At 47.2% G+C, this 26210-nt stretch overlaps 1 protein-coding gene across 1 annotated transcript; it reads left to right on the top strand.

Moving 5' to 3' along the window:
* Positions 1-15192, top strand: TEKT1 (tektin 1). Its single transcript, XM_005693421.3, has 8 exons — positions 1-107; positions 1786-1992; positions 3809-3974; positions 6294-6422; positions 6959-7102; positions 9331-9553; positions 13937-14133; positions 14933-15192. Exons 2-8 carry the CDS (start codon positions 1803-1805, stop codon positions 15138-15140), a joined length of 1257 nt encoding a protein of 418 aa, XP_005693478.2. The 5' UTR covers positions 1-107; positions 1786-1802; the 3' UTR covers positions 15141-15192.

The raw sequence follows: 26210 nt of genomic DNA, 5'->3' as shown, positions 1-26210 counted from the left end.
ATAGAGCCTGAGCTGTTTACGTCCCATTTCTGCAAAGGCCCAGAGCTCCCGCTGGAGTAAGGAGGCTCCCATCCCCAAGCTGTGAAGTAGTTCTTTGTGGCGCTGAGGTAAGTAAGCCTCGGCCCCACCCCACCAACTCTTAACTGAAGTCCATAGACCTATCCAATGCCTTGTGCCCACTGGAATCAGCCAAAATTTAGGTTTAATTTCAACCTCATTTAGCCCTAATTTCGATTTCTCTGGGAGCTGCTCAGACTTATCCAGAAATCTGGGGTTAAATGTTGAGCCCCACACTCAGACAAAATTGGCAGAGGCCATTGGATGGACTGGATTAGGAGACCCATGTTGTCAGAGAGGGCCCGAGGCCTGAGACTCAGCCTGGTCAAGATCTGACTTCAGTTCCAACCTTCAGAGATTCAGAAGTCTTTAAAGGCAGGCACTCGTATGTTTTGGATGAGGATGGGGCTTCCCAGGTGGCACTAGTGATGAAGAACCCACTTGCCAATGGAGAAGACATAGATCGCGGGTTCGGGTTCAATCCCTGGATTGGGAAGATCCCCTAGAGAACAGCATGCAACCCACTCCAGTATTCTTGCCTGGAGAATGCCATGGATAGAGGAGCCTGGTGGGCTACAGTCCATGGAGTCGCAGTTTAGCACACATGCACGTGCGTGGGGCAGATTTCAGCCCCGTCTGAGGAAGACAGGGCTCACAGTCAGAGCTGTGTGCAGATGCGTGTGTGTGTTAGTTGCTCAGTCGTGTCCGACTCCTTGCGATCCCATGGACTGCAGCCCACCAGGCTCCTCTGTCCATGGGATTCTCCAGGCAAGAATACTGGAATGGGTTGCCATGCCCTTCTCCAGGGGATCTTCCCAACCCAGGAATCGAACCGAGGTGTCCTGCTTTGCGGGTGGATTCTTTTATCACCTGAGCCGTCAGGGAAGCCCGCTGTGTGCAGAGGAGGAAGAGACATGCTCGTCTTTCTGTTGCTGCTGGCCTTTCTGTTGCTGCTGGCCTCTGCCTGCTGCCTCTTCATGGGTTCCTCTTCTTGCTCTCTCCTGTTCTCTGTCTTGGGAAACTTTTGTTTCTGTTATCTGCTGAACAGGCTCAGTACCTAGTTGTCAGTTTACAGATGTCACATTTGCTCTATTTGTTTTTAGAAAACACACCTGGATTCATCTGTTAAGCAATATCTACTAAAATAGAACACTGCCCTATGAGCTAGCAATTCAAATGAGTTCTAAAAATGCATTTATGTGTTCACCAATATACGCATTCTCTCTAAATGCGAATATTCATAGCATTCTCATAATAACCCCAAACCGAAAACTCAAATATCCATAAACAGTAAAAAAAAAGAGAGAGAGAGAGAGAAATTGTGGTATAATGATATACTACACAGCAATGAGAATGAACAAACTACAACTATATGAACAATCCTGATAAATCTTACAAACATAATCCTGTTTATTAAGAAGTCAGATAAAAGAGTGTATAGGAAAAAAGAGTACTTAGGGATTCTATGTTAAGTTCAAAAATATCAAAACTAATGTATAGTGTAAAAATTGGGGCTGTGTGGGGCTGGGGTGAAGAATAGTGGCCAGAACAAGGCACGAGGTGCTAGTAATGTTTATTTCTTGGTCTGGGTGCTGGATATATTTTGTGTACAGATTATGGTTTGTGCACTCTTTAGTATGAATGTCACACTTTAATAAAAACTGACATTAAAAACAAGACAACTTGCTTTCAGTGAATCTAAAAAAAAAAAAATCTACTTTTGAGCAGGACTTTGGAAAGTTCAAATGGCCAAACTACTACAGCAGCCACCCAAGTTCTTGCGCACAGAGTGGCAAATTGCTAACAAAAACCAGTACCACAGAGCAGAAGCCCAAAGGTCCCGGTCTGAACGCCTGGTAGCAGAAAGCCAGAGACTTGTGGATGAAATTGAAAAGACCACAAGAAAATCTCAAAGCGATGTGAATAAGAAACTAGGTAAGATAACACACTTGCTATGTTTGTAAACATGTTTGCATGATATTGTATTGTCACTTAGCATTTCTTATTCAGGAGTGGCAGTGTATTATCTTGAAATATTAGAGAGAAACATGTATTCTCCAGATTATGTCTTTAAGTTCATTGCCTTGAGAGACAAGCTTTTGATGCTTTTGAACTGTGGTGTTAGAGAAGACTCTTGAGAGTCCCTTGGACTGCAAGATCAAACCAGTCAATCCCTAAAGAAATCAACCATGACTATTCATTGGAAGGGCTGATGCTGAAGCTGAAGCTCTAGTACTTTGGCCAGCTGATGAGGAGAGCTGACTCACTAGAAAAGACCCTGATGCTGGGAAAGACTGAAGGCAGGAGGAGAAGGGGATGACAGAGGACAAGATGGTTGGATGGCATCACTGACTCAATGGACATGAGTTTGAGCAAGCTCCAGGAGATGGTGAAGGACAGGGAAGCCTGGCGTGCTGCAGTCCCTGGTGTTGCAGAGTCAGACACTACTCATCGACTGAACAACAGCAAGAAACATGGTAACCCAGTCTGATTTGCAGTCATCCATCAGTCATTCTTTTATTGATTTGATATATATATCTGTTGAGCATCTAAGGGCATCCATGGACTAAGCACTATGGATATCACAGGGATATCAGAGCCTCTGTTTTTAAGGGGCTCTCAGGTTGAGGACGGAGAAGGCAATGGCACCCCACTCCAGTACTCTTGCCTGGCAAATCCCATGGATGGAGGAGCATGGTAGGCTGCAGTCCGTGGGGTCGCTAGGAGTCAGACACGACTGATCGACTTCACTTTCACTCTTCACTTTCATGCATTGGAGAAGGAAATGGCAACCCACTCCAGTGTTCTTGCCTGGAGAATCCCAGGGACAGGGGCGCCTGGTGGGCTGCCATCCCTGGGGTCGCACAGAGTTGGACACGACTGAAGCGCCTTAGCAGCAGCAGCAGCAGCAGCCACAGCAGCAGATTGAGGAGGAGAAAGATACAAAAATTGTTAATCAGAATATAGCTAGATAGGTGCTGTGGGAAGGGGTACAGAAGTAAAGGTGGAGTAGACACTGGAGAGTTGGAAAAGACATCCTAAACCGGAATATTTGTGCTGAATCTTTTTTTTAATATTCATTAATTTTTATTTTTGGCTGTGCTGAGTCTTCATTGCTATGCTGTAGCTTTCTCTAGTTGCAGTGAGTAGGGACAACTCTCTGTTGTGACGTGCAGACTTCTCATTATGATGGCTTCTCTTGTTGTGGAGCCCGGGCTTTAGGGTGCAGGCTCAGTAGTTGTGGCTCATGGGCTTAGCTGCTCCAAAGCATATGGAATCTTCCCAGTCCAGGGATCGAACTCATGTCCCCTGCATTGGCAGGCAGATTCTTTACCACTGGACCAGCAGGGAAGTCCTAAGCTGAGTCTTAAAGAAAGAGTAATGCTGTCATGACAATCCCATTCCTATGAATACAATTTCAAAGCGGTGCCCAGGGACTTTTCAAACAATATACTTTCATGTCTTTGACAAAATTAAAACTTATTTAAAACAGGGTGCCTTGAGGAATTAGAGTCAATAAGTGTAGAATGATCTTTGGATTACTTTGATGTTGAATATAAGAAGAAACAATGTTCTTTTTCCTTCCTTCCATTCTAATAAACACAAAGATGTATAGATACCCCAAGTAGCACCATTCTGAGAAGGAAAGAAAGTATCTCGGCAGCTTCCCAATAGTCTTCTAGTTTCTGATCTAAGAGCTGCCTGCGCTGGGAACAGAGTCATCCTGGAGTGACTCCTCTGTGTGCTTCAGAGCAGAGACTTGAGGAAGTCAGGTTCTGGAAGAAGGAGTTAGATGAGAAACTTGAGCAGCTGGTGTACGCAACTGAAGACCTACTCCTCTATCAGACCAGACTGGAGAAAGCCCTCGAGAGCTTTAAGGAGCCCTTGCGCATCACAGAGAAATGCTTGGAATACAGGTAGGAGGGATGGTTCCTCTAATGAATCTTCTGGGAAATGAAATGCTGCATAGTAAAAACCGACTGTGCTTGGTGGTGGGCTAGAATGAAACCAATAAGCATGTGTTCTTTTAGAGCCTGAAATTATCTCAGCATACTCATGGTGCTGGGCAGGAGCAGGAGCACCGGACTTGGTTCATGTCTAAACTCTGCTCTTAATTAACCAGTATAAGTTAGGACTGGGTTTGGCTGTGGATATCAGAAAGGGACAAAATAACATTGACCTTTTTCCTCTCACATTTAAGGAATCTGGAGCTAGTTTGGGGTTGGCATAGTATGCCACAGTGTCAGGCTTCCAGGCCTTTGTAATCTTGTTGCTCCACTATCTGGTTGCTCCCTGTGCTTGGTTTCACTCCCAAGGTTACCTCATGATTCAAGATGGCAACTAGAGTGCCAGCCATTATGTCTGCATTCCAATAAGTAGGAATAATTAGGGTTTAAACTTAGCAGCAGCAGCAGCAGCAGCAGCATTCACCGTTTCTACTTGCGTCTCATTGACCAGAGCTTAGTCACGTGGCCACCCCAACAGAAACTGGGAAATGGTGGTCTTTATTTTGGGCAGACAAAGCAGATACAGTTGGTAGAGGACAAGCCTGCTCCCATACACAGAGCACATGGGAGCAGTTCACAATCCAGAGAGCACTGTGCTAATGTACCTTTTTACTATAATTTCCCTCATGTAAGTACTATGAGCAGGATGCTCCTCTCTGCTTTGGGGTGATTCTGATTCACAGAGCTGATCCCCATAAATCTTCCAGAGCACCCTAGCAAGTCTTGTTGCTGCCAGCATCGCCCCCTCCAATCGAGGGCACCGTCTACACTGGCTATTATGTGAACTTTCCCCAATGCAGATCTTTCCAGGTCACTCCCCGGCTTTCAAATCCCTTCATTACCACCCTATGCCCTAACACCTTCAAAATCAAATTCAAACTTCTTCGCTTCAAAAACGAGGTCCATGATGGTTGGGCCCCCAGTGAGCCCTCCATCCGGTCCTGCGTCTCATCCCCAACAGTGGGATGCACTTGGCGCTTTGAGCTGCTTGCACTGTGGCTCTGTCCACTCTGTTCCTCCTCCTCAGAAAGCCCTCACTGTTGCCTCAGTGAGCTTCACCAGGACCCTCGGCAGCAACCAGGAAGCAACTCAACCAGATTTAGAGAGGTGGTAAAGCAAAGGAAAGTGGCAGGTGCTCAAAGAAGCCAACATCCCGTTGGCTCAATTCCACACCTAAGGGTGATTAGGACGCAGATGCTGCTAAGTGGGTGGAGTACCTGCTACTCTGTGCCAGGTCCCATGCTGTCTGCTTTCATATCTCTTTTGTTCCTTGCCACAACCCTAGGAAGTACTGATAAGTATACCCATTTCACAGAAGAAGAAACCAAGGCACAGATAAATTATACAATGTGCCTGAGCCCACACAGCTGGTGAGTGACGGAGCCTTCCCCGAAGACAAGCACTATCAGGCAGGTGGAAAAGAACAAACTATCAGATGGTGACCGACCAATTTTGGGAGGAAGTGGTTAAAAGCATGTGTAATGCCCAGTTCTGTGACACAGGATCTGTAACCTCTCTGAAACTCAGTTTCCTCACCTGTAATTGAAAGGTTAAATGAAAATGAATTTTCACATGAAAAGCTCAGTACAGTGCGTGTCTCATTGTAAGCGTTCAGTAATGGAGTACTATTAATTTTGACATTATTATTATTACTATTATTATACAGCATCTTTTTCAATTCAACCCTTGTTAAAAAACAAGACTGGGCTCAAGGAAGAAAACATATGTCTTTAAAGTTCTAAGTCAAAAGATAGTCTTTCCAATAAATAGGTAAGAAGGAAAAGCCTTCTGAATTGATGGCGAAATTAAGGCCAAAAAGTCCAGCTGGCATTTTTCAGACCAAGTGACCAACCACTGATTCATTTTTCTTCTTTGTGTTTTGGATATTTTGAAGTCAAATAGACACCAACTAATGTATATCCCAGTGGCTCAGATGGTAAAGAATCCGCCTGCAATGCAGAAAACCCAGGTTCCCTGAGTTGGGAAGATTCCCCTGGAGAAGGGAATGGCTATCCATTCCAGGATCAGAGGAGTCTGGCGGGCAACAGTCTATGGGGTCACAAAGAGTTAGACATGTCTAAGTGACTAACACTTTCACTTTCAATGTACATCCCCTGTCACATTGTCCAGGTGGATTGGGTTCAGTTGTCTTGATAGTTTTAAAAGTCAGCAAGTTTTGAGTTGTCTCCCTCCATGCGTGGGATGACTGTCCACTTTTCTCCCGGCCAGGGAGAAGCGGGTTGGCATTGACCTGGTCCATGATGAGGTGGAACAGGAGCTGATCAAGGAAGAGGAGATCATCCGGGGAGTAATGACCCTGCTGACCCGCACCCTGGAGCAGACATGCGAGCAAATCAGGTACCGCCCCCACGTCTCCACTGGGCGTATCTAGGAAAAGCTGTGCCCAGCAAGACCATGCTCCCTGGCACAGAAGAATGGGGTTTAAGATCCTACAAGCACTCTCCATGCCCCAGAGTGGCCAGGGAACACTCAGAATGAGACCTGGACAGCCTCTCGTGCCTGACAGTTGTTCTCTGGTGGTGGGCTGGGATGTGGCAGAATTTCACCCCTGATTAGAAACTGGAGGACACTGGAGCCATTTCCTCCCCGGGCTGACCTCTCACAAACAGGATGCCACAGTGGTGACATCAGAAAAGGCCACAGTTGAAAGGAGGATTTCGAAGTCCAGGGCTGGATACGTTAATTGGTCACCAAGCGTTAATGGGGTGTGTCTGTCTGTGTCTGTGTCTGTGTGTTGAGTGGATGAGAGGGTGGGAGGAAGTGCCGCCGTGTTGCACTAGACTAGCTTCGTTTCCCAGGGTCTCCCAAGAGCCTGACGTAGCTGCCACTTGGGCATTCAAGAGGAAGAAACCCAATTTACCTTCTCCCTTCAGGTTAAACCGCTCTGCCAAGTACAATCTTGAAAAGGATTTGAGGGACAAGTTTACAGCCATAACCATTGATGATATCTGCTTCTCACTCAACAACAACTCACCAAACATCAAGTATTCTGAGAACGTCGTGAGGGTTGAACCAAAGTGAGTGAGTCCCTGCTGGCCTGGCCACACTGTCCTTCTCCCCACTGTGTGATGCCCCATTGTTTCTTGGAGAGGCCAGCAGGACCTAGGACATCATCCTGACCTTAGGCTGGGAGCTAGGAAGAGGCAGGTTTTAGGAAAAGACAGGCGCTGAGCAGTGACTACCCTATAGGGTACCCTATAGGTACCCAGTGGTGCCCCAGTCCTCCAGGCTAGGCTCTACTTTAAGAAAGTCTGATGTAAAAAATATATGTATTGTTTGGCTGTACTTTGTGGGGTGCAGGATTTTAGTTCCCCAGCCAGGGCTGGAACCCGAGCCCCCTGCAGTGGAAACATGGAGTCTTAATCACTGGACTACCAGGGAAGACCCTGAAATAAAATCTTAAAACCTCTCAAATTTATTCATTTACCTATTTGCATTTTTAACAACTAGAAGAATTTGAAAATGTATAAAGAGCAAGTTAGTAGTTTCCCTGAGATAGCCAGTGTTTCCTGTATGTTCATACAAACATACATATACACTCATGTACACAAACAGTTTTGTTACAAAAATGAGATTATACTCTTTACCTTTTCTATAACATCTGATTTACATTTTTCAAGTAATATTACATCACAGACCTAACTCATTCTAATTTTTAAAACATTCTTTTTGAAGTAAAACATACATATAGAAAACTGCATTGGGATTTCCTGGTCCAGTGATTGGGATTCAGTGCTTTCATTACCCGGGCCCAGGTTCAGCCTCTCTTTTGGGAAAGAGGATCCCACAAGCCAAAAAAAAAAAAACAGGAAAGAAAGAAAATCGCACAAATAATAATCAATTGTTTAATGAATTATCATTATTCTAGTTATCTTTTGCTGTTACCAAGTTACCCTCAAACTTAGCAGCTTTAAAACAAGCGTGTTATCTCCCAGCTTCTGTGGGTCAGGAGCCCAGGCATCACTCAGCTGGGTGCCTCTGGCTCACCTTTCTTCAGGTTGTAGTCAACCTGTCAACTGGGACTGTGGTCTCATCTGAAGGCTAGACATGGCAGCTGATCTAAGAGGAAGCAAAACAGAGAAGGCATCCAAGAGAGAAGCCATAGTCTTCCTCTTTCAACCTCATATCAGACATGGCCTCTCATCACATCTATTCATGAGAAATGAGTTCATCACACAACTCAAGGGGGAAGGCACTGTACAAAGGTGTGAACACCAGCAGACATGAGGGGTCATCAGGGGCATCTCCACATAACCACCAGCCAGGCCGAGAAGTAAAACGTTACCACCGACGCCAAAACCTCCACCCCGGCCCCTCTTGATCAATGCCCCCTCTCTCCTCCCCCCAAAAGAACCACATTCCCGGCTTCTAATAGGTTTGTTCTGCCTGCTTCTGCATTTATTAAATAGCATCATATTTTGAATATTGTATATTTTGTCATATATGTAGTATATATAAGTATATGACAAAATATACAACATTCCATAATGTTGAATCTTCCAATTGACATTATTTTGAGATTCCTCAGTGCTATGTAAAGCAATTCCTTGTCAAACTAGCAATTCTTTTATTCATAGCATTTCAGGATACACTCATGATTATCCTATTTTTTTCGGTGTATGATAATCTGTGGGCTTCCCAGGTGGCTCAGTGGTAAAGAATCTGCCTACCAGTGCAGGATAATGGGTTCGATCCCTGGTCTGGGAAGGCCCCCTGGAGAAGGAAATGGCAAGCCACTCCGGTATTCTTACCTGGGAAAAACCACATGGACAGAGGAGCCTGGCAGGCTACAGTCCATGGGGTCGCAAAGAGCTGGACACAATTTAGCAACTGAACACACACTCACATTATAATCTGTGAAGACTATAATTTATTTTGATACCTACCTTGTCCCTACCTGTGTGATGTTGACCAGGTTACTCCATCTTTATGAACCTGTTTTCCACATCTTTCAAATGGGGGTGTGAAAGCCACTTCACTAGGCCAGCATGAGGATTAAATGAGAGAGTGTCTGTAAAGTGCCAGCCCAGTGCCTGGCAGAGAATAAGTAGATTTCCCTAGAGTGGCAGCTATTGCCACTGACAGACCAGTGTTCACTCTGCCTAGAGATGGGGAAATGTTCTAGGTGCTTCCATTGGTGGAGGGAGGCCTAACTTCCCACTGGTTTCCAGTCACTGGTCCCTCTCCCCTCACCCCCACGCCAAGTCCAGATATGCTATGAATGAGTGCCTGGGTCCTGTTTCAGCTCTGTGAGTCTGGAAGACTGGCTAGACTTCTCCAACACCAACGTGGAGAAGGCTGACAAGCAGAGGAACAACTCCCTGACGCTGAAGGCCCTGGTGGACCGAATCCTGTCCCAGACGGCCAATGACCTGCGCAGGCAGTGTGATGTGGTGGACACCGCCTTCAAGAATGGGCTGAAGGAGACCAAGGACGCCAGGGACAAACTGGCTCTTCATCTGGACAAGGTGAGCTTCCTGGAGGGACTATGGACGAACTCGCTCAGAAGGTTCCACTCTGGAGACCTAGAATGGCCTTTAGGGCTTGTGATCCTGGGTGCTAAGGAGTAAATGTCATTCACCTCCTCCGTCTTAGCAGCAGGCTTTGGACTTTGGAGGACTGGAGAGGGTCTTGGCACTGCTCTGGGCCTCCTTCGTCACTGATTGTTGCACAGAACAGGCCATCTCCCTGCTTCAGGCCTTAGTTCCTCCTCTGTGGAGCATGGAGAGGCACTGTATGCTCTTAGATATTCTTTATGACTCTGAAGTTCTGTGCGTGCACGCGCACGCGTGTGTAAGTTGCTCAGCCATGTCCGACTCTTTGCAACCCCACGGACTATAGCCCACCAGGCTCCTCTGTCCATGGGATTCTCCAGGCAAGAATACTGGCGTGGGCTGCCGTGCCCGCCTGCAGGTGGTCTTCCCGACCGAAGGATCAAACCCACATCTCTAATGTCATCTGCACTGGCAGCTGGGTTCTTTACACTGCTGGGACTTCTGTGGTGATCCAGTGGCTGAGACTCTGTGCTCCCAAAGTAGGGGATGCAGGTTCAATCCCTGGTCACGGAAACCAGATCCCAAGATCCCACATGTATCAACTAAGACCTGGTGCAGCAAAACAAACTTTTTTTTAAAATTGGCTGCTGCTACTAATAATAGTAACAACAACAATAATAATAGTAACGATGATAAACATAGCCAAATAGAGTCAAGAGGCTTCCGAGTGGAGTAAGAACTTAGTCCAGGCCTCAAAAGATGGATCCGAGATAGGAAGGCAGAAGTTGGAAGGATCCTCTGTAAGGAAAAAGGCGAGAGGCTGGTCTTTGCAGAGGCCTGTGAGAAGCCCTGTCCTACCAGAGGAGATCCCTGCAGGAGCTGGGGGCTGTGGGGCTGAGGCCTTGGAAGCCACATCTAAAATGAGCAACTGGGACTTTCCTGGTGGTCCAGTGGCTAAGACTCTGCACTCCCAATGCAGAGGGCCTGGGTTCCATCCCTGGTCAATGAACTAGATGCTTCCACAATTAAGAGTTCATGTGCCACAACTAAAGATCCCACATGCTGCAACTAAGATCCAGCACAGCCCAGTGAAAATGAAATAAAAATGTAAAGTAATAACTAGCTTTTTTAAAAAGGGTCGGAATGATGGACTAGAACGACTCAGGTGAGGTTCCCTGCCCTCATCTGGAGAAAGGGACCTAGCCCTATGACAGAAGTCTCCACCTGCTTATCGTCTGGTCAGAAGCCTCTGTGGTCACGAGGAGACTTGACAAACTGAGGAGGCAACCTTCAAATTAAAGGGTAGGGTGGCCCCCATTTTTATTTCCGAGACACAATTATTTCCTTATTGAACAAAATGTATTTTAACTCCAGCTATACTTAGAATTTAGTATGAGAATGTTTAATCTAACCCAGGGCTTCAGTTACCTTAATGAGTCAGCAACATTTTTCTATAAAGGGTCAGAGGGTAAATATTTTTGTTTTTGTGGACCAAGATGCAAGATCAAGGATATTACATAGATATTAATATAAGAAAACAAATTTCCACAAATTCTTTATTGGTAAAATTAAAAGTATAAATAATTATAACTGGGTGTTGTTTTTACAGGTCTTCTGGTGAGAAGAAGGGGATTGATTCTTTTAGGGGGAAGAAAACAATTGCTTTGGTGGGGTTCAAAGTTAGTATTTTCTACCAAAACCATTGCAGAGGTTCACCTGTTAATGCTGACCTGTAATGAGATTTTGTATATTTCATCTTTGAAAGCATCCATTCATTCGGATAGGCACTGCCATAGACATAGCCACCTATAAGCATATGATTTTAATTGAACACGCTCACTGCTTGGAAGACCTTAATAGAATCCTGTTAAATTGTTCTCCTGGTACAGTATTTGCCTTTTAGTACCTCATTCCATATCAGATTAATCACTCCCAGTCGAAGGGTAGTTAGAAGTTCTTAATTGCACAGTTAAGTGAATTTTGAAGTATGGAAATTTCCTTTGCACTTGCTTTGATGTCCAAAAAAAAATTTCCAGAACTTGGAAGAATACTTCTTTGGCAAATGTGTGGGGGAATGGAGGTCTTACTTCATGTTTTAACTTTTGGCAGCACAAGAAGCAAAGAAAGCAACTTGATTCTACTTGTGACGCAAATCATGTCAGTTGTTGAAATGACTTTATCGCAGCCAGTATATGAAAGGGCTGTCTTGCCTTGCGATTTTAGGTTGACTCACTTAGAAATATTTTTAAGTGTGCAGCAAAAGTGAACTTCCAAAGCCACTCCATGTTTGATAACAGAGGTGGTTCTTGCTCAGAAAAATTTTAATCTTGGCCCCAAGCTAAAATAAACCACAAGAACATTTCATCACTGCTAAACCATTTTACTGCTGAGTAGTATGACAAGTGAGGATAACCAACTTCTATTTCTGACAAAAATGCACAGAAATGAAGACAGTCAAGTCCACGGAAGCCAGTCCAAGTGAACTTCATGGTTCACTGTTGACGTTATTGGTTCGATAACACATGATAGATCCACATCTCTTCTGCAAAGCACTTTCTAATGAATAAACCAGCCACAGTCCTTAAAACGCTTACATTTCCACGAGCTCTGTAAAAATGCTCAGCTAAGCCTTTTTGTGCTAAACATGTATCCACAGCATCATCAGCTCTAACACTTAGTAGACTCCACTTCAGGTTGTACTGAGTTCCTGTTTTCTTAACTTTTTGAAAACATCCTCACCTATAATTATTTCATGCAGTCATTCATAGAGGCTCATTCTTTAGTTACTTCAAACTCAGCATTGACTCCTTCAATAAACGACACTGAACAGGATCAGTACACCCGCCAACTCACGAAGAGCAGAAGAAAACCTCCCAAACTCATGTGCTTGGCGTGCTTTCAATTAACGATAGTTGTTCCTTGTGTCCATAACTCTTCGAGCAACTATCCTTGCAGACTAACAGTCTTAAAAATGATTTATATTCCCTGGACACTCTTTCTCAGCTGCTGCAATCAAACGTGATTTAATTAGCTCACCATCAAGTAAATGGCTTTCCTTACTTGGCTAACACATGCACCGCTTAGAATCTTATTGTGATAGAAGCCTCATTTTCCTTTGTGTGAAGAAATTCTGCAGTGATGAGATACTGTTTTAAATTTCCAGTTTTTCTGATCATTGCTCTCCTGTGTGTTGGGAATGTTGTGGTGGATGCTTAGTCTGGTACCGTTGATGTTGAGTGTATTCTTTCAGTACGGTTGTTGTGTCCTTGCATAATAAACACAGTGCTTTGCTCTCCAATGGATGGGCAAAACCTACACTTCACTCTGCGTTACAAGTGCAACCCACAAAGCCCACTTTTCTTGTATTAACATGATGGACATACACGGACGATAAAAAGTAAAATAAGATGCCGCAGTATGATGATGCATGTAGCATTTGGAAAGCTGTCAAGTTATTACCATGTCTTTGGGATTCACAGTCTGGACAGAAGCACGAAACAGTGAGAGCATAATGTATATCATCTGTTGCAACTTCTTAACTCTGCTGCTATAGTTCAAAAGCAGCCATATATCAATGAACGATCATCACTTAAATTGATGATGAGTCCGTGAGGTTCGTTTTACTATCACTTTCATGTACGTTTAGAAATTCCCATGATGCAAAGTTTAAAAAGAAAAAACAAGGAAGAAATAAAATCTTAAACTAGCTAATATTAATCTAAAAACCCAAGTACCTTGAAGGAATCTTTTGTTGGCACAAAGCCACCATCAAAGAAATTAACAAAACTCAGATTAAACTACTTACTCCTTTAGTGGGCAGAACTGGTCCTAGTGGGTGGATTGGTAAGGAAGCAGGCAGAGGCAGCTTTCATGGTCCGAAAGTACAGGATATGTAAGAGACACAGGTTCAGTCTCTGGGTGGGGAAGAGCCCCCGGCAGAGGACACAGAAACCCACTCCAGTATTCTTGCCTGGAGAATCCCATGGACAGAGGAGCCTGGTGGGCTGTAGTTCATAGGGTTGCAAAGAGTCAGACACAACTGGAGCAACTTAGCACACACACACCAAGGTACATGGGCAGCCTCCAGCCTTTGCTGGGGGCCTTTGCCAGGAAATCCACATATTTGAGAAGGAGATGAGGCAACAATGGCCATCCGTATCCATTCCATGCTTGAGATTCTAAGGCTGGGTGACTTACCTTACCTCCCAGCAGTCACTGCTCTAGGGAAAAGAGATCAGGCCCATTCAGGTGGCCTGCGTGGGTAGATAATCCGAGGTCCCCTCTTCCTAACTCCCTAAGAGCGTCTGCTGTTGAGGAACACAGCCTGGCCTCACCTACTCTAACCCTTTTTGTAAGGTCATGGAAGAGATCACCTCCCAGGAGAAAAACATTGTGGTTCTTGAAAAAGCCATCCTCGACCAAGAAGGGCCTGCCAAGGTGGCTCACACACGCCTGGAGACCAGGACACACCGGCCTAATGTGGAGCTGTGTCGAGATGTTGCACAGTACAGGCTGATCAAGGAGGTCGGCGAGATCACCCACAATGTTGCAAGGTAAGCAAAGAGCTCCTAGAGGAGGGCACGGCAACCTACACCAGTATTCTTGCCTGGAGAATCCCACGGACAGAGGAGCCTAACAGACTACAGTCCCTAGGGTCGCAGAGAGTCAGACACAACTGAAGCGACTTAACCACTCAGGCAAAGGGCTACTGGGGCTCCATTTAAACCTGGACTGTGAGGACTTCCCTGGTGGTCCAGTGGCTAAAAATCTGCCTTCCAATGCAGGGGACAAGGGTTCGATCCCTGTTCGGGGAGCTAAGATCCCACATGCTACAGGGAAACTAAGCCCATGAACCGCAACTACTGAGCCTGAGCATTCTAGAGCCTAAAGCCTTCTCACTCTAGAGCCCACACATAGCAAGGAAGACCCCTCTACACACACACACACACACACAAAACCCTGAACTGTGAGCAGGGTTAAGCAATGTCATCATGGGTGAAGCCAGCTGGTCATAAGGACCTTTGCCCTTTGCATCTATCATGTTTAGGGGTTCCTTTCTAGAGGAACCTACTCCAACCAACTGCTGCCATGCAGGGCACGGACCCAACGTTGACATTTTTCTAAAAATTCAGATGTCTAGGTAAATTCTAGTTCTAACTGTTGGAAGTTCACAGGTTTGTCTGCTTGTGAATCTGGTCCAGGGCCACCGATTGGAAATTTCTGTCTTAAAGAGGAGAGAGGAAGCAGACACATCAATTTGAGTCCAGCACCTAATAGACGAATACACTTTTCCCCCTGAAGCAGTGACAGGAAGCCATTCATTGTTCCCTCACATTCTTCCTCCTCTTCTAGACTGAAGGAAACGCTGGCCCAAGCTCAAGCAGAGTTGAAAGGCCTGAATCGCAGGCAGCTGGCCCTGCAGGAGGAGATCCAGATCAAGGAGAACACCATCTACATCGACGAGGTGCTGTGTATGCCCATGAGAAAGTCCATCCCGCCTCGGGACGGGGATGACCACGGGGAGTGGGCCGGGGGCTCCCATCCCGAGGCTGTCTGCTGAATGGAGAATTCTCATTATGCCGTTTCTCATTAAACCATGTTCTAAAACAGGAGCACAGAACTCTCCTTCCAGGTCGGCAGAACTTCCATGCAGCCCACCCAAAACTCTCAGCTGGGTATCAGGCCTGCTCAGGGCCTCAGATCTGGCTCTATTCTGCTGCGGGTGGCGGTGCTGTGGTTGTTCAAGGGTTAAATTCTGTGACTTAGGCTCTTCTTATACTATCACAGAACTTCAGGCCTGGGGGAAGGGTCCTAGGCATCTTAGTTCTGATTTATTTCAGTTGAGGAGCTGGGCTGGCTCGCCTGTTCAGACCATGCCCATCTTACTCAGGAGAAGGTGAATATTCCTCCTGGCTCTCAAGATTCCTTTTCCCTGGAAAATAAGATGGTGATTGCTGACTGAGGTCCCTGGTTGGTCCGCAGGATGCCTGTTCAGGTCATACAGACCTGAGAGGAGAGGGGAGTGGCGCGGCCCTGGGTGAGGAGTCCCCTTCAGACTTACTGACACCTGTGGACATCTCTCTGGGCCTCTTCCTCCCGCCCCCACCTCCCTCCAGGTGGTTCAGTGGTTAAGAATCTGCCTTCCAATGCAGGACACAAGGGTTCAATCCCTGGTCAAGGAACTAAGATTCCCATATGCTGAGGGGCAACTAAGCCCGAGCTCAGTTGAAACTGAGATCAGCTGATGGCTCGGACCTGAAACCCTCTAGTGGAATGCTTGCACCTGGACAAGCATCTCCCCAAGCAACAGAATACAAAGAAACTGGAAGGCCACAGACCAACTGCCATTCCTGAGGTGCTGGGAACAAAAGCGTGATCCTTGCACAGGGGCACCACCGAGTGGCCTGGGCAGACCCCCTGAGTCACCCCTCTGACCCAGCCCACAGACCTGCCCCTGTTGTTAGCCCATTTAAGGAACTAGCTCCTGCATGCCCCCTCAGGGAGGAGCAAGGACACCTGGGGCTTGTTTTCACTCTCTGCTGCTGTAGTTCGAGTCAGAGTCCCGGTAAAGCCTTGCCTGAATATCTTGTCTGGCTCCTCATTGATTTCTATCAGTTAAAGAGTCCAAGAACCTGTGTCAGTAACAAAATGAAGAGGAAGGCTAGGATCCAAGGGGCCCTTCTGCTCTTAGGAAGTTAGGGGTTGAGGAGTGGGTGAGCCAGGTGGCTGCTTTCTGGGCTCATGGTCTTACCAACTCGGGTCCTTGGGCTCTTTAGTCAATAGAAATTGATGAAGATCTGATGAGAAATTCAAGCAAGGCTTATTGGGATTTGTGCTGTGGCACAAGGCAGCAAAAACAAGTCCCAGGTGCTCTTGCCTTCCTCGAACAAGGGCGAGCTGGTTTCAGCTAGAGGGCGCTAGGCAGGTGTTCAGATCCCAGGAAACTAGTCTCAAGATTGTCAGTCTGGGAAGGAGGGAGAGAAGTAAAGAGGTAAGCTTTTCCAGCAGGCCTTCCTGAAGGCGCACAGTTACCTAACTGACCTAACAAGACCAGGGTTCTTAACCTTCCCCAATCAATCCCCAGTGGCTCAGCTGGTAAACAACCCGCCTGCCAATGCAGGAGTAGGTGCAAAGAGACATGGGTTCAATCCCTGGGTAAGGAAGATCCCCTGGAGAAGGAAATGGCAGTCCACTCCAGGTTTCTTGCCTGGGAAATCCCATCGACAGAGGAGCCTAGCGGATCACAGTCCATGGAGTCACAAGGAGTTGGATAGGACTGAGCACGCATACACAGCAATCAATAGAAATTGACCCCAGAGGCCAAACAAGAAATTCAGGCAAGGCCTTACTGGGGTCTCTGCTGCAGCAGGGGGAGCAAAGACAAACAAGCTCGCTTCCAAAGGTGGAGGGGACAGCAAACTGTTCCTCATGCGGGGTGAGGGTAGGGGTGTGCCCAGGGTGGGCTGGAGGGGTGGCTCAGGCGTTTTGCCAACCCCTTTAGGAGGTGATGTGTGCAGTGGACATGTTCAGTATCCTGCTTTTGCTCCAGGCTCTTTAAAAGTGGCAGTTGGGTTTGGGTTTCCTTTTTCTGGTCTCTTTTTATCTTTTGTCCAGAATTTGTCCCAGCTGCACATGCACGCAGTTATTTTTAGTCCCATACAGTTTCTTTGTATCTTGTTGCTCCAGAAGAGGCGTGTCCAGGTGCAAGCACTGAAGCAAAGGATCCCAGGTCCCAGTCTGTCCCAGCACCGCCACATGAAAAGTGTTTCCGGCTTTTATTTTCTCTGATGAATGTGAATAGAGTGTGAGTTTGCTGTTGGTTTTCTGACTAGTTAGTAATCATTTGTAGTATTGTTAATGCTCATGTAACAGTAAAAGAAAAAAATTACATTCTTACCACAGATTCAAGTCAGTGGCTAAGGGTTTGTGTTCTGGAGCCACACAGATGTCAACTCAAGGTCTCCAAGTATACCTGCCTCCCAGGGCCCATGGGAGATTGGGTGAAATAATCCTTGGGCAGGGGCTTCATACAGAGCCTGTTCCCGGAGAAGGAGGCAGAGAAGGGGTGGAGTCCAGGTAGTCTGGGAGCTCTGGGGCTTGATGGCTGCTTTGGATATACAGAACGGGGTAGGGGGCGGGGGGAAGGAGCTGAGGATGGCTCTCTGGTTTCTGGCATGAGTAGCAGGGTGAATCCTGGCACCTTCTGCTGAGAGGGAATGTGGGAGGAGGAGGGTGGGGGTGGGAGAGGGAAGGTGATGAGTTCACACGTTGAGAATGAGGAACTTGTGGTCAAGAGAAAAGTCCAGCTGTGGCCGGAAGCTGGGAGACACCTGGAGAAAGGCGGTGGTGGTGGATACCAAGGAAGGCATCAGAGCTGGAAGAGCTCAAAGAAGTGGTCCGGGCCTGAGTCCCAGCAAACCCCAGCACTTCCCGGTTCAGTGAAGAACCAGGCCAACAAGGAGACCTCTTACAGAACATCCGAGGGGCTGAAGGAAGCCAGGAAAGCATAGCATCACAGATGCTAAAGTGGGAGAAATAGAATGTTTCAAGGTGGTCAGTGGGTCAAACACTCCAGGGTCAGCTAAGAAAGGAAAAGCATCATCCAGATTTGGCAATTAGGCAACCACCAATAACACTTTGCCAAAGGCAATTTCGACAGGATATTGGAGAAAGAAGTCAAGAAGTGTAGATGCTGAGTTTTCAAAGATGCTTATCTCAGAATGTGCTAAGAAAAGAAAATTGGGATTTCCCTGGTGATCCAGTGGTTGGGACTGCTTGCCTCCCCTGCAGGGGCCATGTGTTCGATTCCTGATCAGGGAACTAAGATCCCATGAGCTGAATGGTGCAACTTTAAAGAAAAAAAAAAGTTTTTAAATCACTGTTAACCACTGTTCTCTGCTGGTATATATTCTGCCTCAAGGACCAAGAAGCTGAGAGGTGGGACAGAAATAAGGAAGCCTCTCCACATGAGCCTACAGTCAACATCGTAAGATGCCATGTTAATCTCTCTCATCTTGGCCCATGTCCTTGAAAAATCAGCGTGTCCTGGAAGTCATAAACCCTGCAGCCGCGAATGCAGACTTTGAAAAGTGTCTAGTCCAACTCAGTCATTGTGCATCCAGGAAAGCTGAAGCCCAGGAAGGAAGGGACAGCGTGCTAGACCCAAATAATGAACTCCCATCCATACCTACGGTTGTGTTTTCCTTTACACATAAATTACATCATTACGTAATTATCACGGAGCACCAGATACTGGCCTCGTTTGAGCCTCGTTGAACTGTGGCCTCAGCATGTTCTGAAAATCCCAGAAGCAGCCGATGTCTTTATGAACTATTTATTTCTCATTGCATTCCTTAAATCAGGATTGGCACTGAAGTGGACCATCTCAGTTAGGTACGAAGCCTCATTAATGGAGGGAGTTAGTGTCTCTCAAATTTATTCAGAGAATTAAAATTAAGGAAAGGATGGCGTTACATCAACAGAGAGGTTAGCCCATCAGTTACAAGCCAAATCAAGCAGCACTTGTTTCTCAAGCAGGGCACGCACCCTGTCCTCTCTCAGTCTACCGATACCATAGTAAAATCCTCTGTATTTGAGGTCTTGCGGTCTATTATTTTGTGAGCAGCGTAGGGTGAAACATGCTGGGTCTCTGAGAGCTAAGTCCTTGGCAGAGGTAAATCACTCTGTCTGAAAATTTCCTTATGTTTCTCAGAACCTTCTGGGGAAATCTCAAAGGTTTAGCTACTGGGTGGTGGTGTCATTGTTCGTCGCTAAGTCGTGTGTGACTCTTTGCGACCCCATGAACACCAGGCTTTCCTGTCCTTCACTATCTCCAAGAGCTTGCTCAAACTCATGTCCATTGAGTCAATGATACTACCATCCAACCATCTCATCCTTTGTTGCCCCCTTCTCCTGCCCTCAAACTTTCCCAGCGTCAGGGTCTTTTCCAATGAGTCAACTCTTTTCATCAGGTGGCCAAAGTATTGGAGCTTCAGCATCAGCCCTTCCAAGGAATATTCTGGGTTAATTTCCTTTAGAGTTGACTGGTTTGATCTCCTTGCTGTCCAAGGGACTCTCAAGAGTCTCCTCTAGCACCACAATTCGAAAGCATCAACTCTTCGGTGCTCAGCCCTCTTTATGGTCCAACTCTAACAATCCATACATGGCTGCTGGAAAAACCATGGCTTTGATTATATGGTTCATCTGGAACCACCATATTTACACCGCCCAGCCCATTTGGGTGGGTCAGGAGTGAGCCCCGCTCCCCTGAGGAATTTGCATTTGGCACTGGGAGATTTCAGTTCCATGCGGCTGCTCTCTCAAACAGAGGCGACGTAGGCTTTGGAGGGTGAGTGACAGCTGCTGTCTCTCACATGGATGGGAAACAGCCAGTTTACAATGAGAGGGAAAACAGAAGCTGCTGCACCAAGAGAAAGAAGAGAGGGCTCCCCGCAGTGCTCCCACACTTGGCTCCAGGCAGTTTCAGCTAGTACAGGGTTTTAGTTTCTCTCTGTGTGCGTCTCTCTCAACTGTTAACCCCAGAAAATATAGCCTTGACTATATTACCAGCAGGGTGGGTTGAGGAAAGATCTGCTTGCTCCCCTCCTGGAGTGAGAGAGAGACGGGGGAGGCAGTCACTTGATATTATTAGGCTATCATATAAAAGGGCTACGGCGGTTCGGCCACTAAGTTGTGACCGACTCTTGAGGCCCCATGGACTGTAGCCGCCAGGTTCCTCTGCCCATGGGATTCTCCAGGCGAGAACACTGGAGGGGGTTGCCATTTCCTTCTCCAGGGGATCTTCCCAGGCCAGGGATTGGACCCGGGTCTCCAGCACTGCAGGGGGTCTCCTGCTTTGCGGTAGATTATGCTATAGATGCCCTTGTGTTGTGTTTTGGCCTCTATGGTGTTGACTTCACAGCAGGCTGGGATCTGTTAGCTCGAAAGCTACCACTCCCATCCAGCCCGGAGCCAGACTCAAATTTATACACACTCAGGTGCTTTAGTTATAACCCTAATCATATTTTCAAGCCCCTTAGCACCTGCCTGATTTACACACCCTGTAAGACTGCACCCAACATCTACCGGCCATAGGTAAGACAAACCCCAGAGCTGTAAAAGGCCCCAACGCCACCGCTGCTCTCTGGAATTCTCTGATCCAGGGACTCATCTAGACACGTAAATGCCCTCTCATATTCCCTTCTCCCTGGGGAAGCCCCTTGCTCTCTTCCTTTCCAGGGGGCGGCCCCAGGAGGGCTCCCACCGTGGGGAGCCTGCCCTGACTGCAAGCCTGTCCTGGAGTCACTCTCATACAGCTCGTTGTGTGCTACTACCATCTAGTGGTCCTGGGTTTTTTCCTCGATAACACACATCCACACATCATGGGGGTGGGGAGGAATAATTCTCCAGTAGAAAAAATCTGGGTGCCGTTAGGAAGAAGCGGTAGAGAGAGAAGGCAGCCTAACACTTGACAGACCCACTACCGGAAGTAACATCAAAGATGAATGAGGCTCTCAGCAGCAGAAGCCTGGCACCCCCAGGCAACTGGAACACTTTACAGAGATTAAAGCAGTTTAATCTAGTTAATTACAGAACTAGATGCTGCCAGGAAGGGGACAACAGAGGTGCTTCCTGACTCAGGCCTTCTGATTAGAAATATTCAGAAAAGACACTGACCACGTAATGACTTCTTACTGGAGCTGAAGTTCCCCAATTCGATTTCTGGCTCTAAAACGAACTTTTCCTCTATGGAAAGGGGCACACAAGTGGGCTAGGCTCACCCATTCTAATATTGCCTCCTCTGGGGGGCCCAGTGGTAAAGAATCCATCTGACAATGCAGGAGACGCAGGACACGCAGGTTTGATCCCTGGGTCGGGAAGATCCCCTGGAGTAGGAAATGGCAACCCACTCCAGTATTCTTGCCCGGTGGATCCCATGGACAGAGGAGCCTGGCGGCTGCAGTCCACGGGTCACAGAGTGGGATGTGACGGGGCACATGCACACTGTCTATTGAGGCTGTTCCCAACTTGCTCAAAAGCCCTTTCTGGTGCTATCTGCAGCTAGAATCACTTGGGCTGATTTTTTTAATTTTTTAAATACCAATGCTCTGATTATATCACAGTCATTTTGCAAGGAAAAGCCAATTCTTTCCCCCCTACCACACTTCATTGCCTCCAAGTTTATAATTAGAGTCGAATCTCAGTATGTCCCAGGGTCCAATTATAAGGTCATGCATGGGTGAGTATGCATACTCACGGCAGATCTGAGCCAGAGACGGTGAGCAGGAAAGTCAGCTAGAGGGGACTGGAAAAAAGCTGGCTTTTGGGCCCATATCCTTCATTGCCCCTTTTGTAGGAGCAGCCAGGAGTGCTGGAGGACAACCCACCTTTGGCTGTTTGCAGGCTCCTCACTGCCCACCCTCAGCAGAAGAGGCACCCAGTGAGCACCTGATAAATGCACCTACTAGTAGAGAAAGCAGTTCTCAAATCTGACCACCCATTAGACTCTACTAGGGAGCTTTTTTTTTGAAGAATCTCTTAAAATTCTCGTTCATTTAACCAGGTTCCGTCTGCACTGGGTCTTTGTTGCCGCGTGCAGGCTTTCTCTAGTTCCGGCCAGCTGGGGCTATGCTCTGGTTGCAGTGCTCAGGCTTCTCATTGAGGCGGCTTTTGTCGCAAGAGCTCTAGGCGCACAGGCTTCAGGTTTTCAGTAGTTGCGGCTCGCGGGCCGGAGAGCATGCAGGCTTCAGTGGTTTTGACACTCAGGCCTAGCTGCTCCACGGCATGTGGGATCTTCCCAAACCAGGAAGGGAACCGCAGTCCCCGTCATTGCAAGGTGGACATGCAACCACTGGACCACCAGGAAAGCCCACCTGGGGAGCCTGAAAAACTATCCTGATGACGAGCTCACTTCCAGGGATGCTGACTCCATTGATGTGGGACTGGGGACGGGAAGGGATTAGCACATTGGTATATATATTTCTTTTAATCACTGGACATTTTTCTAGTTGCAGAAATCCCTGAACTAGCAGGCTAGATCAGACAGAGGTTCTCAACCTTGGCTGTACATTGAAAACACCTGGAAAGCTTTTAAAAACACCTGGCAAGCTTTTAAAAACTGATGAATCTCCAACCTAAAGATTTTGATTTATTTAATTGGCCTGCCTGGGTATTATTTTTAAGCTTTCTGGTGATTCTAATGCATAGAACCATTAGGATGAAGTTGAGAACTATTAGGATAAGAGAATAAAGTCAATATAGTCATTGCAACAACTTTAAATGCAGTATGACTAAAAATATTGAATCACTGTGTGGTACACCTGAAACTGATACAATATTGTAAGTCATCTATACTTTAATTTTAAAAAATAAATGATGAAGGCATGAGGGAATCTATAGTCCTACACTTCACACTTCGAGGCATCCGGTATGTGTGTGAGTGTCTGCATGTGTGTATGTATAGTTGAAGAAGTAAAGCTTAGCCATATCATTTTAGCATTATAGATTGATGGTGGCCTCAATGGTCAGGCCACTCAAGAAGACTCTTCTCTTGCTCTCCACACATCCTCTGCTTGTCTGGTCTCTGCCTCACCTACACCATACTCACATGACTATCCAGTCCTCTTAATCATAACGTTCTTGCCCCCTGCCCCAGCCACTGATTTCCCTGGTTAACTGGTGAGCCAACCTGACGTCAATTCCCCCTATAAATGGTAGCCACCTTCTTGCTTGAGTATTAAAGACTGTTGCCGTGTTCTGCCTCCCATCTGGTGTCCACGGTGGGGTGCCACTCCAGGACTTTGCTTTGGACTTAAAAGATTCCCTACCCAGTAAATCACTGATGTTTCTGTTGCCATCTTGGTTCTCTCTTTGGTCTCATGGCTAGGCAATTATGAGGCTTGCAGATTGGCAGACTACAGCCCAACAGAGGCCCATAGAACAGAGAGGAAGGGACTCATGTTTTAATTTTCTGGCCTCGCTGCACCACATGTGGGATCTTAGTTCCCCAACCAGGGGTTGGACCTATGCCCCCTGCATTGGGTGGCAAAGTCTTAACCACTGGATCACCAGAGAAGTCCTAGGAACTGAAGTCTACTGGGTACCAGGCACTGGCCTAAATGATTTAAACGTACTTCCTTGTCAAACCCTCACGACAATCCTGGGAGGACAGACCCACAGAGGATCCTATTTACAGAAACAGAGTCAAGACACCTTGCCTGCAGTCACATAGCAAGTCAGTGGCAGAAACTGGACCAAACCCTGGTTTCCAAAAGCTAGTTCCACTCCCAACTCCCAGGGAAATGATTGGCACCATTTGCCCATTGGCCTGACCACCATTCATCCCCAGAGCCTGTCTGGCATCTACTTGACGCTTAGCTAATAAGCATCTCTGGGGGTGTGGGCAGTGCTGTCCAGGCCCAGAGCTGTGGGAGTGATAAAGACCACCCAGGAAAGGTCCCCCAGACCCAGTCAGTGGAGGTCTTGGTCCCAGAGAGTTTGCCAGGGCATAGTCTAAGGACAGAGGAAGATTGGCTGGACAGGCACCAAAGAGTGTCGGCTGGGTGAAGGGAGCCAGTGCCAGCAGCCCAGAGGCCAGGCTGAGGACGGGGCGGTAGATACACAGGGTTCCCAGCTGCCTTCCCTTAGGAAGGAAGGACCGACTTTCATTCTGACCTTACAACCTTCCCACATTGTATTAACAGGAAGTGAAATTATTTTATAAAACGAGCTCAGATCGTAATCATGACCCCCTCACTCAACCCTTGGCAAAATAAACAGTTGGCCACCCTATGATGGTATGTCCAGCTGGTTGATGGGTTATTGGTCCAAGAAATCACAAAACCTAGAAACTGAAGGTTTCTCTGGCAGGTTGAGGGTGGAAACCAGCTTGTAGTGGGTGGCAGGGTGGTGGTGGTGGGTAGATAGGCAAGGAAGAGGTGACAGCAGGTGTATATTTTTTGTAGATCAGTGCTCATTTCAGGACTGGCGGTGGCAGCATCACCTGGGAGTTCAGAAGGCAAATTTCTGGTCCCTACCTCAGACCTACAAAATCAGAACTTCTGGGAATGGAGCCGGGCAATCAGGATTTAACAAACCCCTGTCCATGCATACTAAGTCTCTTCAGTCATGTCTGACTCTTTGCGACACCATGGACTATAGCCCACCAGGCTCCTCTGTCCATGGGATTCTGCAGACAAGAATCCTGGAGTGAGTAGCTATGCCCTCCTCCAGGGGATCTTCCCAACCCGGGGATCGAACTCTTGTCTCTTACATCTCCTGCATTGGCAGGCAGGTTCTTCACCTCTAGCACTACCTGGGAAGCGTTAACTCCGAACACACCAGTTAGAGAACCACTCCACCTGCTTGTGAAGAGTCTGAGGGAAAGAGGAGTGGCTGGAGAGTCAGATGAGATGAAAAGATGATTTCTGTGGCTGTGATTCTAGCGTAGAAAATAAGCTTTCTCAAAGCTTTTTATTGGAATGCAATATACCTCCAGAAAAGTGCATGTCACATGTACAGCTAGATACACTTTCACCATCAGGAACCCAGGTAACCAACCTCAGACGGAGAAACAGTATCACCAAGCATTCCAGACGCCCCTCTGCCTCCTCCTGCTGACTGGTAATGGCAGAGGCTGGTTTCACCTGTTCTTGTAATTTACACGTGAAAATTGCTTAGTCGTGTCCAACTCTTTGCGACCCCATAGACTACAGTCCATAGAATTCTCCAGGCCAGAATACTGGAGTGGTTAGCTGGTCCCTTCTCCAGGGGATCTTCCCAACCCAGGGATCAAACCCAGGTCTTCTGCATTGCAGGCGGATTCTTTACCAGCTGAGCCACCAGGGAAGCCCAAAAGATAAGGTGGACAGGCGACCTCCCACCCCCCCCCCACCCCCCCGCCAAGGGTCTTTAAACCGCCACACCAGAAACAAACATGATGTGCTCTTTCTGCTTTGGCTTCTTCCAGTCCTCATGTGCCTGTAAGATCCATCTATGTGATCGCATACAACTGTAGCGCCCTCATTCTCACCACTGCAGAGTACTCCCCATGTGACCACACCACTCACTCTCCTGATAATGGATGTGTGAGCTTTCAAATACGGGACTGTTCCAATTCGTGCACTTATGAACATTATGTGACTGTTGGGCACATACCTAGCAAAGGGAATTTCTGGAGACTGGACCCTGTTTAAACGCTGAGAAGGAACCCGTAGAGAAGATGTGAAACTACAGGAGAGAAGGGGTCAGGGAGAGAGTGAGCTCTCCGGGGAAGCAAGAGGCAGGAAGTGGGAGGGCTCGGGGCCAGAACCAGAGGCAGAGATCGGCTTTTCGACTGGAGCCATGTGAAGGTGGGTTTGTAGTTGGGGGTTGATATGGGGGGGGGGGGGTTGTCTTTGTGTGTCAGCTTTGATTTGTTATGTGAAGAAGGACAGGTAGTCTGCTGAGAGTGTATGGCAGATGGTTTGGGGTTTGAGGCCCTCATAGTCTAGCATGGTTAGGAGAGAGATGACTGGAAAAGGAATGAGACTGTAGCACTCTCTGGAGTTACAGCTTTGCCAGAAAACAGCTCCTTAACGTGAACCCCAGAGTGAAGGAGTCTGGGACACCTGGTTTCCAGGCAGGGGCTCCC

The sequence above is a fragment of the Capra hircus genome, chromosome 19 (genome assembly GCF_001704415.2).
Source record: "Capra hircus breed San Clemente chromosome 19, ASM170441v1, whole genome shotgun sequence".
Taxonomy (NCBI): Eukaryota; Metazoa; Chordata; class Mammalia; order Artiodactyla; family Bovidae; genus Capra; species Capra hircus.
The sequence above is the reverse complement of the archived record's forward strand: the minus strand, read 5'-3'. Positions and strand labels throughout refer to the sequence as shown.